The sequence below is a fragment of the Tauraco erythrolophus genome, chromosome 7, assembly GCF_009769465.1.
Source record: "Tauraco erythrolophus isolate bTauEry1 chromosome 7, bTauEry1.pri, whole genome shotgun sequence".
Taxonomy (NCBI): Eukaryota; Metazoa; Chordata; class Aves; order Musophagiformes; family Musophagidae; genus Tauraco; species Tauraco erythrolophus.
Genome location: NC_141471.1, coordinates 49,986,941 through 50,005,319, shown reverse-complemented (window position 1 = coordinate 50,005,319; position 18,379 = coordinate 49,986,941). Strand labels below are relative to the sequence as shown.

The 18,379-nt window shown below is 36.3% G+C and overlaps 1 protein-coding gene across 3 annotated transcripts in view; it reads left to right on the top strand.

Annotated features, from left to right (window-relative positions):
• The window catches only part of ULK4 (unc-51 like kinase 4), a 240,899-nt gene that overhangs the window by 178,373 nt on the left and 44,147 nt on the right, over positions 1–18,379 (top strand). For all 3 annotated transcript variants that reach the window (XM_086614586.1, XM_086614587.1, XM_086614589.1), the window contains exon 34: positions 4,313–4,498. In XM_086614586.1, coding sequence (XP_086470712.1) covers positions 4,313–4,498 — 186 coding nt within the window. The remainder of the gene's footprint in view (positions 1–4,312; positions 4,499–18,379) is intronic.

Below are 18,379 nucleotides of genomic sequence, written 5' to 3'. Positions count from 1 at the left end.
TCTAATGAAAATCTATCTCTTATCGTAATAAACTCTCTTTGTGTATAACCTCATTAATGCACTGAAATAGTGTCCCCTCCGGGTAATCCAGACAGTTTCATTGTAGCTCTAAAATTAGATGCTGTAACAACTCCAACAGTGTGAAAACTGCCACTTCAGCTCAAATGATCACACGTTTCTTGCAGTGGTTTGCAATTCATGAACACGCTGCAACTCGGTTCAAAATGAAGGCGTTTTTGACAACAGACTACAGAAATATAGATGTGTCATAACAAGAAACTTCCTGCTCTTTACCACGTTAACCTTAAAATACATAGAGCAGATTATATCTAGAAAGGAAGAGAAGCAGAATTTTATGTTATGAACCTGTTTACAGGAGGTTATAACATGGCCATAAAAATTAAGTAAAAAGTACTACAGAGTCGTCTTTGCTCAAAAGTCTTGTCATGAGGCATAAGTTTAAAATTTTAAGTGAAAAATAAATCTACAGTTCTGAGTTAGAGAGTGGCAAAAATTATGACTTCAGGTGTTCAGTAATTTATTTTAAGGTGCTGGATTTTCTTCAAGCTATGCACTAGCCCAAAATATTAACAGCTGCAAGGAGAAGGAGTACTAATGTTTCTACCTTGCTGAAGGGCTGAATCCATAATCCCTTCTAAGACTGAAAAGCGAAAAAAAACTAAAGGCCACTAGAGGCTTTTTTATGTAATTAGGAATTATTAAGGGGCAGGTATTTTCTTAGAGTTAGAACTCTAGCTTTTCATGGGTTTCTCCTCCTCTGAAAGAAAAAAAACTTAAGTAGCTGCTGTCATGAAAAACTATCAATGCATTTCAAAGACTTTAAATACACTTCTTCATATCAAATGAAATTCTTATGATTAGGAAAATAATCAGAACACTGTTCCAGCTGATTAAGAGATGAACCGTCTGTCTATATTCATTGTCTAGCAGCATGATTCTAACTTTGTTGTTCTTGTTAGACATGAGATACTATTTACTTGAAAGATGAATTTTCATTCCTTGGTTTTCTATATTTACAGATATTTATTATATTTTCAGTCATTGCTTTTGTTCATACCAATAATTTTCTTCAGATCCTCTACTCTTCATAACCATTAATGAAAGTGCTAACGCTGACTGGCAGCCATTGTTAAATTTCAGGTTACCAGCTGTTGTGGTTTAGGCCGTGGTTTTTACGACTTTTGACGTCTGAATCACTACTTGTCGGTAGTGAAACAGCAAAATGGTGAGAGTTATAGAGAAAAATACTGACGCAGATATACTTAAATAGGAACATCTTCTGCTCCACCTTAATTATTGATGGGTTAGACTGTAGGCAAATGATTCTCATCCACTCCAGAGTAAATACAGTCTTTTCTGTTCCCAGCTTGTTTTCTTATTCGTCCAAGACCTATGCTGTTATTGTTTTACCCTGCAATTTTCCAGGAAGACAGCAACTTGCTCTCCAAACTCTAGATTACACTGAAGCTCATACAGACTCTGGAGAAGCAGAGGAACAGAAGAGCCTGAAGTACAACAGGCAATGAAGGACTTTATTGACATTTGTGATTGAATAGGATAATGTCATGGCTGGCAAGTGCTGTGAACCCTGGAGTGATACTGGTGGCAAGATTTGGAGGATGGTCACTAATAGCTTGATATCCTGTGAAGATCAAGCCTATTTGATGCCAAGACATACTGGATGGAGAGATTCAGGGTCTTCCTTTCTCTTGTCGAGGGACAAAGAACAGCAGCAACAGTGATACAAGGTTGGGCATGCCAGGAGGAGATAAACAAAGTTGTTGGCCCAAGCCCAGCCCTTCCTCGCCTAAAGCAGAATGTTGCACTGTCTCACTAACTGGGGACTTCTGCTGAAGGCAGTTGTCCTTAGGAATAATGTTAATAGGTTGGACTTGCTCATTTGTTTCCTTGGAAGTCATGTATCTTCTTGGTCTCAGGAAGAACTGCAAAGGACATGGTGCTTTATGTGTTTCTTCAAGCAAGGCTGTTCTAGGGACAGTCCTCTGCAGAGTCTAACACCTTTCCAATCCTCTGTTTGATGTTCAGTGAATATCTCAAGAAAAGACCTTGGGAACAGTATTACTTCCAAATATGGCTGTTGTGAATACGGATTACACATGAGATTTTGCGCTTATGGAGACCAGGGAGCTAACCTGCACTGCAGTACCAGGGCAAGGACGTGTCTCTCCAAATCTTCACTGATTTTTTTATTTTTTGGTTTTGGTTAGCCAACAAACAACATTTGAAAATTGACTATAGTTCTTGCACTGTGATTTTCTTCAGGGGGTGATTGATATACCTGTCTACGCTGATCTAGTAACAAACTGTAAGTTAGAGTGCTGCTTTTAAAAGGGATAAGAGAGATAAATTAAAGTAGCTTAATTTTTCCTTCCTTTATCTAACAGCATTTTTTTTTCAGTGAAAGAAACACAAGTCGGCTCAAAGGCCTCAGTGAGATCAGTGGAATTTATTTTTTTTACTTGATAAGAATTGAAGATATAAATGGAGCTATAAAGCTTGTTACTATTTGTAGCTTTTTCTCCTTTTAAGCCTCGCTATTTATATTGATGATGTTATTAGATAGTTCTGGATGTTGGAAAGGAAACAATCAAATAGGTGACATTTAGATGGAAATGAAGAAAAACATGTGGCAAAACTGGAAGAAATAGCTGCTGTGGTCCTGTCACTTGCATAGCATTAGGTCAAATAGAATGTGATATGTCTTGGGGCTATGTATTCAGAGCTTACATCTCAGTTCAGTATGTTTTAAACAGCCAGTTCTACGAAGCTAATGGAAAACAGAACTGTATTTGCATGCAGATCCCTTGGGAATTGCTTCTTGAATATTTAAGGCGTATATGTCTGATGATGTGTTCCCAGATTGCTTTAAAGTAACTGTATGGGTTTTCCATAAAATTAAAAACTTTCAAAGTTCATACTGCAGATTAAATAAACTATCATTATTGAACTGGTTGAGCATATTATATAAATGATTGGACAGAGTATATGAATTGTTTTCTTTTTATTGTCAGTAAGAATGGTGTGTTAACTGTACTTTAACTTTTTTTGTATTTAAGTAGGTTTTTTTGAATTAAAAAACTGAGGAGTGATGAGGTGTTTTTACACTTTTATGCCTTATTGGTTAAGACCACCACTGGTATATTTTGTTTAGTTGGTAGACTGTAAGGCCAGAAAGAAAGAAAGAAAAAAGGAAATCAAAGTGTTATCTTCCTTCTGATCTGAATTTAGATAAAGTTTTCAGCCGTTATCTCTTACCAGTCCTTTTTCAGGTAAAGGAATTAACCTATCCTCAGCCTGCTTTTTCTCACGTGTAACCAAAAGAATATGATCAAGTGCCCTGTAACCTTCTCTTTGATAAGCTATAGATGTTGAATTCCTTCAGTCTTTTTCTGTTATGTTTTCCAATCTGTTGTCCTCTTGCCTGTTCCCAAGAAGCCTCTGTAATTTTTTCACTAGCTTCCATGAACCGTTTGCGCAAAAACTAGGCATTGCATTCCTGTTGTCGTTCCAACAATGCCAAATACAAGCATAGTGTCATATCTCTACTCGTTATTTCCAGGTTGTACTTTCAAGAAAGGTATAAATCATTTTGATATCCATGTCATACTGCCAGAAGCTCATTTAAAGATGATTATTAGACATATCCCCAAATCTTTTCCATAATTTTGCTTCCCAGGAAAGAATTTTTCCATCCCGCTCCTAGGGCCTGCTCCAGCATCTGCTTTTCAAAAGAGTTCAGAAAAGCTGGGATGCAGGAAAATATTTAAAATCTGCAAAACTTACTTTCTAATGTGCCTACTTAAAATCCGTTAAGTAGCTAGATAGCCTCTACTCTACCCCAACTAGAAGCCATAGACTTGATTTACAAATAATTAAATTAAATTTTATGGTGTGTGTTATGTAGAGGATTAGATATCATGGTTATAACGATACTTTCTGCTATTATTACTTCTATTTAAAGCAAAATATAGTGTCTGAAAATAACAGAGTTGGGAGCAACGTTTTCAGTGCTTTTATGATGCTATAGATAGGTGATTTGATGGAATCATCGTAGAAACATTGTTATACTGCTGCTTAAGAACAGATATATTTTAATTACATTTTCATCACTTTATTAAGCTTAGTTTAATGGAATTTTGAATCATTCAGCTAGAAATTATTCTTTCCTGGCAAAATGCAAATATTAGTACTCTTCTAAATCCCCAGTGATATGCAATTTTTCTGAAATTGGAATTTGATTTTTATTTGCTCATTTTTTGTTCATTTTTAGCTTCCCAGTGAAGATACTGACATATTTGAGAGTGCTTCACAGTGCTTATCTTTGCTGGTTCAGCTGTATGGAGGGAACAATCAGGAGAGTATGTCCCCAGAAAACATGGACAACTTTGCTGAAGTACTGAAGTCCAAAAAAGATACACGACAACTGAAGCTTTTGTTGAGAATTATAAAGAGACTGGTGAGTCTACTGTTTTGTATCAATGGATAATGCTTTTGTTTTATATCAATGGATAATTTTTTTGGCTGCTTTTTTCCTCTTAAAGTAAAAAAAAGTGAAAAAAGAATTCTGAAAATAAAATATGTGAAGTTTAAATTTCAGTTAAATTCTCTGGAGAAGATAGTCTTCTGCACTTAAAACCTCTTACAAAATAATTGTTGGATTTCTCCTATTTCAGTTAGCTGTTCAGCTGTTTAAATAACTCACATTATTTATAGATTTGTTTAATACTTTAGCTTTAGGAAATATTGGAACGATTTTCAGAATGCCTTCAGAAAGATCTAACCTTGTAGCATTAAATAGGTGTTCAGAAACGCAGTGCTTGATTTCATGTTAAATAAAATGCCATTTTGTACTTGAAATGGGTTTGTGCGTAGACTGTTGACTCCTCATTCTCTCCGAGTGATAGGGACCACTTCTGCTGGAGTGGTTGTAATGTAGAATGCCAATCAGTGGGAATCGTGCAGGGGCTTAGTGTGGTGATGCTATTGATGGGTAAGAGTTTCAATTCTGTTGTGCTCTGACATGGTGGCATGACAGCAGTGTAATGTCTTTCAAGTAGCTTAGGTGGAAAAGCTTCTGTATCTGTAACATTCTCTCAGATAAGAGCATGGTTTTTATCTTGAAGTGTCTTGATAAGCAGCTTTGCCTGCATTGTCACCTTGTGTTGGTTGATTACTTCACCCTTTACTCTTCAAGAGCAGGCATTTTCAATTAAAAGAAAGTAACTGTCCCAGTGTAAGAGGCAGAAGACACTTCGATTTTGCAAGTGCAGTGCTGGCTACTAGAGTAAGGCCATAATGAGTGGTAGCAGGAGTCATCCTAGTTATGGAATTAAGAGAAAGCAACCGTTTTTGTAGAGCTTTTGGAGCTATTCCTGTCCACTTTCTGCTGCCTGATGTATCTACGTGACAGGAAAGTAAACACCATATCTTTCTTCCCTGTTCTACTCAGTCCTATCTCTTCCTAAAAGAAGCATGAATATATAAAATTAAAATTGAAGTTTAAAATTAATAATTTCCCTCATTCTTGACATCATCTCAGGTTTCCCTCCTTTATTTTCTCACGCTCTTCCTGAAAAGAGAATTCTAGCAAATATTTTTCTAAAGACACTTCCTAATGATTTTTGCTTGTACCTGTGCTTCTCGTTCTGTGTAATTGTTGTGCTACTTAGAACTGGTTTTTGCTTTTCCCCGAAATCAGTAAGAGAAAAGAGGCCACAAAGTGTGAGGAAAGGAAAGAGAAATTAGGCTGCGATGTACATATCTAGATTATTTGATTTTAGCATAGTGACAGATTTGTTTCCTTTCCCTCCATTTTGAAGACTGATTCAAAAGTTGACCTAGCATGCAGGATAGTTAACACAGAAACTTCTGTTGATTATCTTAAGAGAACAAAGCTATGCTATCACCTTATGAATCTTGCAAGTTTCTGTACTTTTTACATCTCTCCTTTTGTTTATCAGTGATACTGGTACTTGTTATTTAAAATATCAGGCATAGATTTTCTGTAATTATTTTAATGAGATCATAAGATTCCTTTTGAAAGCAGGGTTCATAGATAATTTGACAGATTATTTAATAAATCTTACGTTATTTCTCTAAACCTTAAAAAGTCCTGTTCAGAGGAGATAATTATCTTGTCAAAATTGCCATAATCACAAAAGACATTGAAATATAATCATATCTATTTAACAAGGATTCAACCCACATCAGCAGCTCCTGCTGAATTTCGAAGCCTAGAGCAGTGTTTTTCCTTTTTTAATATCTGAGCAATACTTCAATAGAGGGATCATTAAGTGCACCGATTTCCATTCTTTACAATAGGTGCTTGTACACAGCATCTTTCCAATCTATGGCTACATCAACTTCGTTGTTACAGAAACATATGTTGCTTACTTAAGATGGGAATGTACAAAAAGAATTCAATGTGTTTATAGCTGCCTTTATAGCATGTATTTCTGGAAATAAGGAAAAGACAGCAATATGACTAGTTAATCTTTGTCTAAGTGTTTCATGTGACTTCAGTGAGCCAATGAGATGTCTCAATTTCAGGGTCTTCAGTTTAAAGCGTGTCAGAGAATTTGCTGATGTACAAGACAACTTTACTTTGATGAAACAGAAACTAGCATTGATGTATTTTTCTCAATTAATAGTATTAATTCATTAAGTTTTATCTCCAGTGGTTGGAGGGTTTTTTGTGGACAAAGTTGGAGGTTTGTTTGAGATTTTTGTTTGTTTGTTTGTTTGTTTTTTTAAACAGTCATTGACCAGCAAATTTACTGCAAGGCAATATAAACTTCTTGCAACACTTTCTTCACTGATTTTTTTTTTTCCTTACAGTTTTGCTATATTCATTTCTTAAACATAAAGATATAGGCCAGACTGGGGGAAAAAAAATATCTTCCTACAGGCTTATTAACAGAATCACCATGAACAGCCCTTTTTACAGGCTTTATTTTCCTGTAAAAAGAAATCATTAGGAGTGAAAACCAGAAAAAAACTATACTTTGAGCAAATTTCTCTAGTTGTGTAAGTAAGGATCACTTAAAAGCTTTGAAGAGGTGGCATTGACTGTCGTCTTTTTTTTGTTTTTTTTATAATCACCTCTTAGCATTTAAAGCTTTTGGCTCTGTCAGGCCCAGGTTAACCAGTCTTTTTCAAGAATGTTCTCTCACTGGCATTGATGCAATGGACGGAAACGGAATAAAATTACTGAATCAAAGAAACAGGGTCTGGTGGTTTTGTGTTTTTTCCCCATCAGCCCATTCGCTAAATCTCTTGTTCTGGTTGCTTCATCTTGGGTTAGACATTGTTAGATGTTCTTCATCTTTTCTGGCAGCATTTGTGTAACCTGTCAGCGACATCAGGGGAGTGATCTTGTCCCATTCTTTGGTTCTGGGAGCCTCTCCTGCCACCTTTTACGGAAATTGCTATCTTATCACTTCATCTCTTCTGTGAACATATAGTGCATCTTATTACAGTCCAGCAAATCATCTAGATTAAAGTATTTGTGAAGTGGGAAAATTTTCATTTGGGAAGCAAATAGTTCAATTTTTGCCTGCTTTACTGAGAAGTTTTTAATTTATTTTTTTTCCCCAGAAGAAAAAAAATCTACTTGCCATTTCAGTTTACCATCTAGTATGTAATGAAAGGCAAATAATTATCACCAGAATTTTTATAGAACAAGCCAATATCTCCACCAGACACATAATCACTGTGGGTACTGACAAATAAAATGTCTCAGCTTTCAAAACAAGAAAAGACTCTCTTATTCTATCTAGCAAAAAGAAAAATTCCTCTGAGAAAAATGAATAGGCATCAGGCTTTAACAGGCCATTTTTTACTCACGGTGGAGAGTGAACTTTTATTCTTTGACTTTAAGTACTTGTCAGAAAGTATCTTTGAATTCTACCTAAATCACACTTTTTTTTTCCTTCTGATCGTCTTTCTAGAACCTCATTTTCACTAACTTGCGTAACTTAACCATCAAAGAGTTGTCCATCCTTTATTTATGAGCAGCTAAGACATTTAAGATGTCATCTGAAATGTCAGATACCCTGTGGGGGATACAAATAAAGATTTCTCAAATTGTATTAGGCCACGTAGTAAAGATGTTAAGGCTGGAATAACGTACTTGAGCTGTGGCAAAGGTCCATAACTTTCATCAAGTTCATTGTAGGACTGTTGAACTAATTTGCTCTCTTTGCCAGTTTGGGCCACAGCTACAGCATCACTGTGTATCTGCAGGCAGATTTACTATCCTGTTTCCAGTGAACCAAAGCCTGGGGAACCACTGGTCACTATGTCTAAAATATCATTCAAGTCATGTGCCCCTAAGTGTTTCTGTCATGTAGATTAATAACTGTATCATCCTGTTTTATACAGAGATGTACTGAGTTCACACCTCTGGAATGGACAGCTGTGTTTTTGTATATTAGAATATATGTATATATTTTTTTACTGTGATAGTTCCCAGATTAGGTCCTCATTATATTAGTCACTGGTCATGCATTGTGAGGAAAAACATTTAGAACTTGAAGAAATATACAATCTCAATAGCACAAATGGTTGATTTAGGGGTAGCAGTTCTGCAGTCCCTCTGTAGATTGAACTTCTTGCTGGAGATTTCCTCCTTGATAGATTCCCACAAGTACGTCTACGGGGAGCTTGTCTCAAAGAAGGTGAAGCAAAATCCCAAGAGATTTCCAGATAGCATTCCTTTTACAGCTTCAGCTCCGAGGATTCAGCACCACAAGGAGGTGCTTGTGCGGCAGTTCCCTGCTTTCCCAGTATGCTTTCCCAGAGTCTTACAAAGCTGAGGGAACTTGTTGGCATATCTCAGTCCGAGAGTGCAGTGCTCTCCAATAGGCTGTTAACTGGAGAAAAACTTCTTACACGTCTTTCTCCTAGCCTGAATCTTTTAAGCATGCTTTTAATTAATGTCATTAATTACTAAGGTAATCCATAATAATCCATTGCTCTAAGGAATAACTTTGTAACAGAGATTCTTGTTAGACTGTGAATACAATACTCACTTGTGGGTTGCTGATGTGTATAGGAATACTCACTATAAATGCACGTTATATATGTTTTCCTTAAGTTACTTATCTTTTTAAAATCCGAGTGACTCTTATATGAACAATTTCTGTCCTTCATTGGTATTAGTCTCTTATTTTCAAGTCGTTACTAAGCCTGCATCCCTTCTTTATAGACCATCTTTTCTTGGCTTCAGTCTAATAGAATAATGTCCCTGGGTAGGATGGAGCATTTCATTAGAAACAAACAACTTAAAATCCCTCCAAGAAGAAAAAGTTGATCAGCATTAAGATATATTACGGAAATCATAAACAGGACAGGTTTCTCAAAATGCTTCGAAGTGAATACATGGGAAGGACAATCAGTCTCCGCCCTTCTTGCTGTGTGGGGAAGCTCGGTCAGTTTGCATGCTTGGTGCAGGCCTTTGTTTTAGGGTTTTGATGAAATGGAGAGAGTCCCAAGAGAGGTGAGATGGGGAGGCCTCCAGCTCCCACTGTTGCTTGACAACCTTCCACTGTGATGCTTCCAGGCCCTGACATACTGTGGGGGGGAATCGCCCCGTCCCCCACCCAAGGAGACGCCTCTCCTCTTCCACTTCTGGGTTTTAATCTAGTCACAAAGTTAGCTTTCAAGTATAACTTTTGGAATTCATGTATGTTTTGACTGAAATACAATGTAATGACACTACTTTGAAAAAAAAAAAATGTTACAGTGTCCCTAATGAATATTAGCACTCGGCAGGGATGTTTGTGAGTCGGAATTGCTGTGCCAGACCCTTTCCTTTGGCCAAGAAGCAATATATTGATATATTGAGCTTTCAGGAAAGAGTTAAGAAAAACTGATTTCAGTTACTCAGAAGGCGAATGCGGCTAATCACAACTACTCCAATACAGTTTAAACAACAATTAAACAATGATTTAAATTGAGCTAGTATAGTTTAGTTCAATGAATTTCAGCATTTGGCAGGCATAGTTCTCTTGTGGCACAGCTCCTTTGCTCTACTTTGTGGTTTACTGAACAGAGAATTGAGCCAATATTGATTAATTTATCTGAGTAATTTGGACTTATTTATTTTTTTAAATCTCACTTAAGCTGTATTTTGAACTTTGTGCTCAGTTTGTAGTGTCCTATGGGCTCTACTAAATTCTCATGGAAATGAAATATTGTATTTTCATCATTAAACCCTGATGGAAGACTCTTTTTTTCAAGTTTAGTAAAGCATTTTCAGTAGCACTAAGGAGGAAAACATTTTGTCAATGAAAGTGTGATTTTTTGAATAGTTAAAACTTAATAATATCCTGATTTGTTTTCAGACATTCCACTAGCAATATCAAGTCCCAAAATATTAATTATTTAGTTTATAATTATTTACTTGATATTAAGAATAACACAGCTTTTCAAAAAGCACTTTTTAAAAAAAATACTGTATGAGAATGTTATTTGTATGTCTAGTAATACTTAGGATATCCAGGTGTGGATACTGTAGTTGATTATCATTTGAAATCCTGTGACATTCTTTATAGTAGCATACATGGTTAATTTTAACTTGACTCATTACATTCTGTGTATCGAAATCCACGACACAAATTTTCCCTGTATAGGTCGAATAAGAATTTTCATTTTTCACCTGAGATGGTTAGATACTATTTCACCTTAGAGGTATGTGCATATTTATGACCCATGTTCCTGATTTACATAACTTGTGAAGGTCTAAATTCAGGATCCCTTATACTTTGTGTAACTCATGGACTGTTTTCAGGATGCTGAGTAGTAGTAAGGTATGTTAGCACTGTCCTTGACACTCTCTTTTTTTGACATTTGCACCTTATGGTTTCTACTGGAGGAGAGGGAAGAATATTTAGATTTACACACTTGGTTAGAGCACTGGAAGAATTTCAATAGACCTTTTCTGTTTCTGATTAGCCTTCTTTTTCATTTACTTCTTCGAATTTTACAATATCCTTCATTCAGTTGGCTAAAATTCTTAAGCACATCATTCTAAAGTGATATACTGATGTTTTTTTTCCAGTGCTTACTCTTCTGTCTTATAAAATTAAGCAGAACAAGTATCCATGGGTAAGTCTCAGTCACTGATACAGTCGCTGGAATTCTTATCTTCCCCCATCTTATCACTTTTGATCCTGTCCAGAAGTTCTGTGACTGATACCAGATTGCTGAAAACCTCACTGGTTTTTGACCCAAATCACTAGATGATACAGGAATGTTCAGCTTATTTCTTCTCACAGAAAAAGCAAATATTTAAATCTCAATAAGATTGTCCAGGCTTATAGGATCACTTATTTCTGGCTGCATCAGAATCCTCTTCTGCTGTGTGAATTTTCTGCTTCTCTGATTACGCTTACTCTGATTCACTTTATGTGGTGTAGTTTGTATCGCTGTGTATGTATAACCATAAACACAGTGTATTTTCTTTTTGTGTGTGACTTGGGGTAGTCTTAACTCAAAGCGTCAAGGAATTCTTAACAACTGTGAGAATTAAAATTATATTTTATTTGGATCTAAGCTGAGATTTTTTTTAGCTGATCACTGGACTCCACAAGCCTATTCTATTAAAAATACTAGGCTTCATATAACCTGTGGTAAACCCAAAACATTATATAGTGATATATAAAGTCAGATGGTGAGGAATTTTTAATGCAATTAACTTATCATTTGTGGTGATATATAGAACTTTGTATACCCTGGAAGCTTTTGATTAAGGAAATATTTACTGGGACTTCCAACTTTTGATGTGATTTAGTTCCCACCTTTTTGCTGCTGATATGTCTGGAATATCCATGGTTATTTTAATCTAGAGGTGGTGTTTTGTTTTATACATTTTACACCTCTGCAATGACTAATTTGCTGCCAGTGTTTTTACTGTAACTGTGAAGTGCTTTATCCGTATCGAAGAAAGCACATGATCCTTCGTCTGATATTTCCACCACATAGACAAACACGCACTTTGTTAGCAAATCTTATATTGAGTTCTCCTGCTCCCAACCCAGAAGTTCAAATAGAGGGCTATTTTAATGGCTTTCCTTCATTTTTCTCTAGTGTTTGTTTGCTGACAACTTTCTAATATACAGCTGGACGGCTCCTACTTTTGCTGCTTTCTGCTTTGTACTAGCAGCTTTATGTTTAACATTACTCACGTACCCTCATAAGCTACTGTGATGTTTAATGTTTGCAAAATGGTTTGTTTCATGGTCCTCAGATAAAGAATAGTAAATATCAACAATATTTTTCTAAGAGGATCTACCAACACCAATTGAATAGGATTAAATTATTAAAAATATTTTCTGAGCTTGAATGTTAATAGCAGGTTGCACATATTTCCAGGGTCTGTAGCATTAATGGGCGTGTATGAGCAGTAGATGCTGCTTTCATTATTATTATAACTGAATTGCATTAGTGCCCATAGACCAGGGCTTCATTGTGGTAAGCTCAATGCAAGCACAGTAAAAAGTCATTTCTTGCTCCAGAGAACAATCCAGCTTGTTTCCTGCATTCAAAATAAGCTCAAGGAATTGCCTGAAAGTGACTTTCTCAAATAGGAAATAGTTTGACACAAAGATGACCATCCTGGATAAAACAGATCCTTGGGTAGCGTTCAGTACTGTGCAAGCAGGAATGGGATTTTAACTAGTTACTCCTGAATATTAATACAAAAATATCTTCATTTTATTCCAAATTTAAATTCTTATGGTCACAGAAGTATTTCAAAATCTTTTCTCTTCATCTAATCTTCATGTGAGGCCAGAAACTAGAAGAGCTTTGAAAGGTTTTGGTTGCCTGTGTTGAAAATGAGATAGAGGTACACATAGAAGACAGATTTACTGTGACTTTTTGTAAACTCATGTTGCAAACCCTTCAACGAAACCTCCCTTTTTTTATGACATCTGTTCTCTTAAACTCAGTCTCCTTGCTGACAAGTATACTGAGGACGAAATAGTCCATTACACTTCAGTGCTTAAGTAAAATGTGAACTACCATGTACCAGGAGGAAATGTAATGTAGGAATCAGATTCCCTAATGGAAGGAGTGGTCCTTCCTCCGACTTCTAAATCACCTACTGCTGGACAGTCTGAGTAAAAGGTCTTGACAGATTCTCTTTGTTAATCCTAAATGCTCCCTTATTTTCCTTTCCAATGTTTCTATCTATTGATTTTTAAAATATACTTCAAGTTCTGCACTTTAATATGGCATCTGACAAACATTCGTTATGTTTCGCTCTGTCTAGATCCTTACTGTTTCCATCTTATAAGGCTGGAGCACTTCTGAGAAGCTGATGTTTTCAAAAATCTGGCCATCAGCAGATCTACAGGTTACACAGAGCTTCATTTAATAGCCAATGTATGGATGCAGATAAACAGGGAATATATTTGGAGTGCTTAATGGGGTATATTGCAGAGGGAGACAGTCCTTGGCCATCAAGCTGTGAGGATGTGGGGCTCTGAGGCACAGAAATTAGGCAAAGGAAACAAATAGACTGATAGGGCATTTCAGATATGGATTGTCTGTCAGATGGAAATTGAGGGTAAAAATATGACATAGCTACAACAAAAGTATGGTGGTTGTGGTGATGAGACCAAGCAATTTGAGCATACAAAGCAAAAGGAAGGCAGTGTTTAAGGATTCAGAGGTTGTTGGAAAGATCAAAGATGAAAATTATTTTAGAAGCATCAGTCAAAACATATATGCAATGAAAGAAAACAAAACACTTAAAGCTTTTTCCCTGGATATCTCATGCATCTAGTGGTTGCTTGATGTATTGGTTAGCAATAAGTCCGTACTTCAAAGTTCCCCAACAGAGGGTTCATGCTCACACACTAATCCCTGTCAACGATAACCATACCTGGTCTTTGTGAAGATGATGCTGCACAATTTGAAATGAGTCCATGATTCATGTAAGTGTTCTGAAACAAGGATATGTTTAAAAATAGCATTTGTGTGCATTGAGGGTAGACTTGCAGTAAATTTCTACAGTAACTGACCCCCTCCCCCGCCAAGTTCAAACAGTGATTCAATCCAGCATCTTCAGTGATGAAACCTCCACATTTTAAATTATGAAGACTCTACTAGTTAAACATTTATAAAGTGCCCAGTGCTGTCACTTCTTTCAACTATTAAAACATAATGTTTTTTTATGAACATCATTATAAATTTATAACAAATTTAATTTGTAGTGATGCAGTGTTCTGTGGGCTGTGAATTACTGCCCTAAATTTCACACAGCAGACGCTTTCTCTGAGATGCAGTGCCTAGTTGATGAGTTCCTATGATGCAGCGCAAGAAAGTGTCATAATTTGCATACCAGCTCTACTCTGCTTACACAACTTGCTTTTTCAGCTATTTCAGGGGCATTTTAAGAGCAATGAAGTTAACATGCAGTCCTCAGTCTTGTCAAAAGCAGATTATTACTGAAATCTTTTAATATCAATAAAGGAGTACTTCTTCCAGAAATATGTAATGTCCATTTAGAAATGGATCAACAGATACATGTAGTTTTATAGTATCAAATAGCTCCAATGATTTAAAATTCACTTTTTAAGGAAATTTATGGGTATACTTAATTGCAAGAGAACTGCTGCAAAGTGTAACCTCAGTATACGTTGAAAAGTAAAAATGATATGTTCCTTAGTGCATAATATTGTACCTTGTGGATGAAAATCTGATCTTTGTGCTGTAAATCCTTGGTAATTGTAAATAAATAGACTTATTGTATAGTAGAATTGCATCAGAAAACTGTAATTGATATCAAAACCTGCCCTTATCTGTGCTAAACAAAATGCGTGTATAAAAATCTAGCAGCTATACAAAATGTGAGACATATATATGTGACATGAGGTATGTATACTAAACAGTGGGCTCCACCAGACTAATAATTTAAACCAGTTACGTTCTTTATAATTGCGATTTACTTTTGTCCCACTTTGTCACTGACAAAAAGAAGAAATAATCGAGGTGGAATACCTTGTGCTCATTCTGACTGAATGTTTCCTTTGTGGCTTTTCATGGAAGAGGCCAGTGTTTCCACGGAATTGCTGGCACAGGGCTCTCTACCTTGTCCCCCAGGCAGAGGTTTCTCCTGTAGATATAAAGGCAGAATTTCCCAAGGGAGCCTGGGCCCAGCGCTGCTGGCTCTGAGTGCTGGAGCAGAAAAGCTCTGCAGAGCTTACTGATAAAGCAGCATTTAGTCAGCCCTAAAATTTTAAGGAAGACCTCTCGGTGAGTAGCTGTGTGTTGCTTATTCTCATTAGAGCAAAAGTCTACACGAAGCAGATTAGAGTTAAAAACAAAAATACATAAATCTTTTACAGTCAAATAATTCCCATGGAAATGTGCATATTAACGTATCCTCATACTGCTACTTTTCTTTAAAGTACTATCAGTATTTAAATAGAGTAAAAGGTAATTTTTAGCATATGTGATAAAATAACAGGTTTGCATAAAGCATAAAAGGAATTGTTGTTTATAAAGATCAGGGCCCTCTTTTGTCATTTTAAACCCGTAGTACAGTGTATGTATTTGCAATATAAATGGGGGTGTATTCATGAAATGGCACAATATTTCTTTTGAAAGTCCATAACTGTAAGATGGCTAAGAGTATTTTGTGCCCCACATATCAGCCAGATATGTGTGGCCCTGACTCTACTAATATAGCAATATTTCTTTTAGCTTCGTGAAGAAAATTCTTATTGCTGAGAAGGAAATTACAACTGTCACTGAAAGACTTAAATAATATGCCCTCAGGATTGCTCGAGTGGACTGTTGCACCACTGAGGAACTCTGATGACATCAGAGAGATGCTCATGCAATTTATTCATGTAATCGTAGTTCCAAGATAGAATATATGTTACATTTTGAAGGTGATGTTATTCAATAATGAATGATTTTATAGACTCTTCTAGTCTCTATATCAACTTCACCACTATATTTTTTAGGATCCTTTTCTTGACATGTCTCTTTTATTCTACATTTCCACCTCTACTTACATGTTTTTGATTCTTCGCTCCTGAACCAGATGCTCCTGATTTTTCTTGAAACTTACTTTTTTTTTTCTTTTAAGTGAAGCTGAGAGCTTTGTAGGAGCTGATCATAGAATCACAGAATGGTTTGGGTTGGAAGGGACCTCAAAGATCATCTAGTTCCAACCCCCCTGCCATGGGCAGGGAAACCCTCCATTACACCAGGTTGCCCAAAGCCTCATCCAACCTGGCCTTGAATACTTCCAGGGGTGGGACATCTACAACTTCTCTGGGCAACCTGTTTCAGTGCCTCACCACCCTCTGAGTGAAAAATTTCGTCCTTATATCTAATCTAAATCTGCCCTCTTTCAGTTTAAAGCCATTGTACCTTGTCCTCTCACTACTGATGTTGAAATCTAGAGGAGGAAGAATGTTAAAATGCCTACTCTTATCTTACATTTCGACCACTGCAAGTTTCAGCAAGATCCTTTTCCCCTTCTTGCAGCTTCATACTTCAATTTTGCATAGCTATTCATGATCTGAAGAGTACATAATTACATTAGCATATTGTTGTGTGCTTGTGTGTGTACACTTATTAGGCTTATATACTGTTCTGTAATCCTTTAGAATTTTCTTACTAAATTATAATTTCTTATATTTGTTAGTATTTCCATCTACATAATGGCTAAAAGTTTCTAAAATGACTAGGGTTTGAAATATTTTAATTTTCCAAATTTAGTTGCAGAGATTCCAAAGGAAATCCAGTTTCCTGAAAATGCTAATTATGTGTTTCTGAATATCAGGCCCACAAAAAGTTTCTCTGGTTTACATCGCAGGTCATTAGGTACTTTAAGACTTAGCAAAAAAATATTTGTTTCTCTTACAAAAGGATTGGAAGAAGAGACCAAAGAATTGACTGAGAAGCAGAAATTCTATTCGATACTAAGTGTTTTGTTTTAACAATTTGAATTCCATTTGAATTTAAGTTCTTTCAGTTGTACATTTCAAGAAAATGAAATGTAGTGAAATAGGATGCTGTGATATGAAAATAAACTAAGTGGAAAGCCTAATAGTCTTCCTAAAAGCAAAGCTAGCACTGGTAGGTTTTTGATTTTTAAAGCTTGTATCTGTATCTTTTTCCTCACTCTCTTTTAAACAAGCTGTTTGAAATGGGAGATGAACCTAGTAATGATCTAATCAGGCTTTTGTCCCACAAAGTTCAAATGGCTTTGAAATGAGGCAAACTGAATTTGTCCATCTCTGCTAGAAAATAATAGCTGCCAAACATCAATCTGCCAAGATTGTTTTATTCCACTCTTGCCTAATACCTCGTAGAATACTTAAAGAACTTAAAAAACTGATGATACTTTTAGTTTACTTGAATGAGAAAGTAGAATGCAAATGTAGCTGCTCTGACAGTGATTTAATGACTCTGGGACATCTGGGAGTAAGGCAAGGTGCAGCAGACAGTGGTAGGGTGTGGACTGGAATATGAAAGGAGCAGCGTTGATGATTGCTGAATACATGTATGTGAGAAAGAGAAATAACAATGCCTTGGAATGGTTAGAGGTGAGAAATATAAAAGCAGGGATGAACACTATCTCAATATCATGGCAGCACTGCAGTTCTGAATGTAATTTCCAAACAATATGAAACACATTAGATTTTGAGACTACGGAACGTACTGATTTTAGTGTGATATGAATCCTGTGTCCCTCTCTGTACAGCCTGTCCCCTCTATAGCACTGCTTTGATCCAGCTCCCCACTCAATTTACAGGGGCTCAGCTTGCAGCCTCTCTATTCCAGCAGAAATGAAGGAAAGAGGTTGGAGGTGGTTGGACTTCTCAGGTACCTTTCTGTTCTTTTTCCCTCTGATGGACAGGGATGCATCTCTCATTCTTCAGCAATGAAGGTGAATCAGAGCGGGACTTCTGTGTTACAACATCCATAGCTGGGTTTATGCTGCAGTGAAGTTGTATACATTCAGGAAGACTGTAGGGAGAAAGAAGGGTCACCAAAGCCACCATATATTACAGTGTTGTAATTGGATGAGGTCTTCTAGATACATTTTCTAGCACAATCACATTATTAGTGAGAATAGAGAAGTTCTGGCAACCTTACTTGAACAAAAGATTCAATAATATCATACTTATCGATATCATGCTGCTCACATCATGTGAGATGCAAACACTATTATCCATCAACTTGTTTAAAAGAAAGCAAAAAAAGTGTTTCAGTTTTAAACAAAATCAACTAAGGTACATGAAACAGCTGGACAACTGTCAGTATGTAACAATAAAGGAGATATAGGTGCAGTAGACTCTGCACCCCC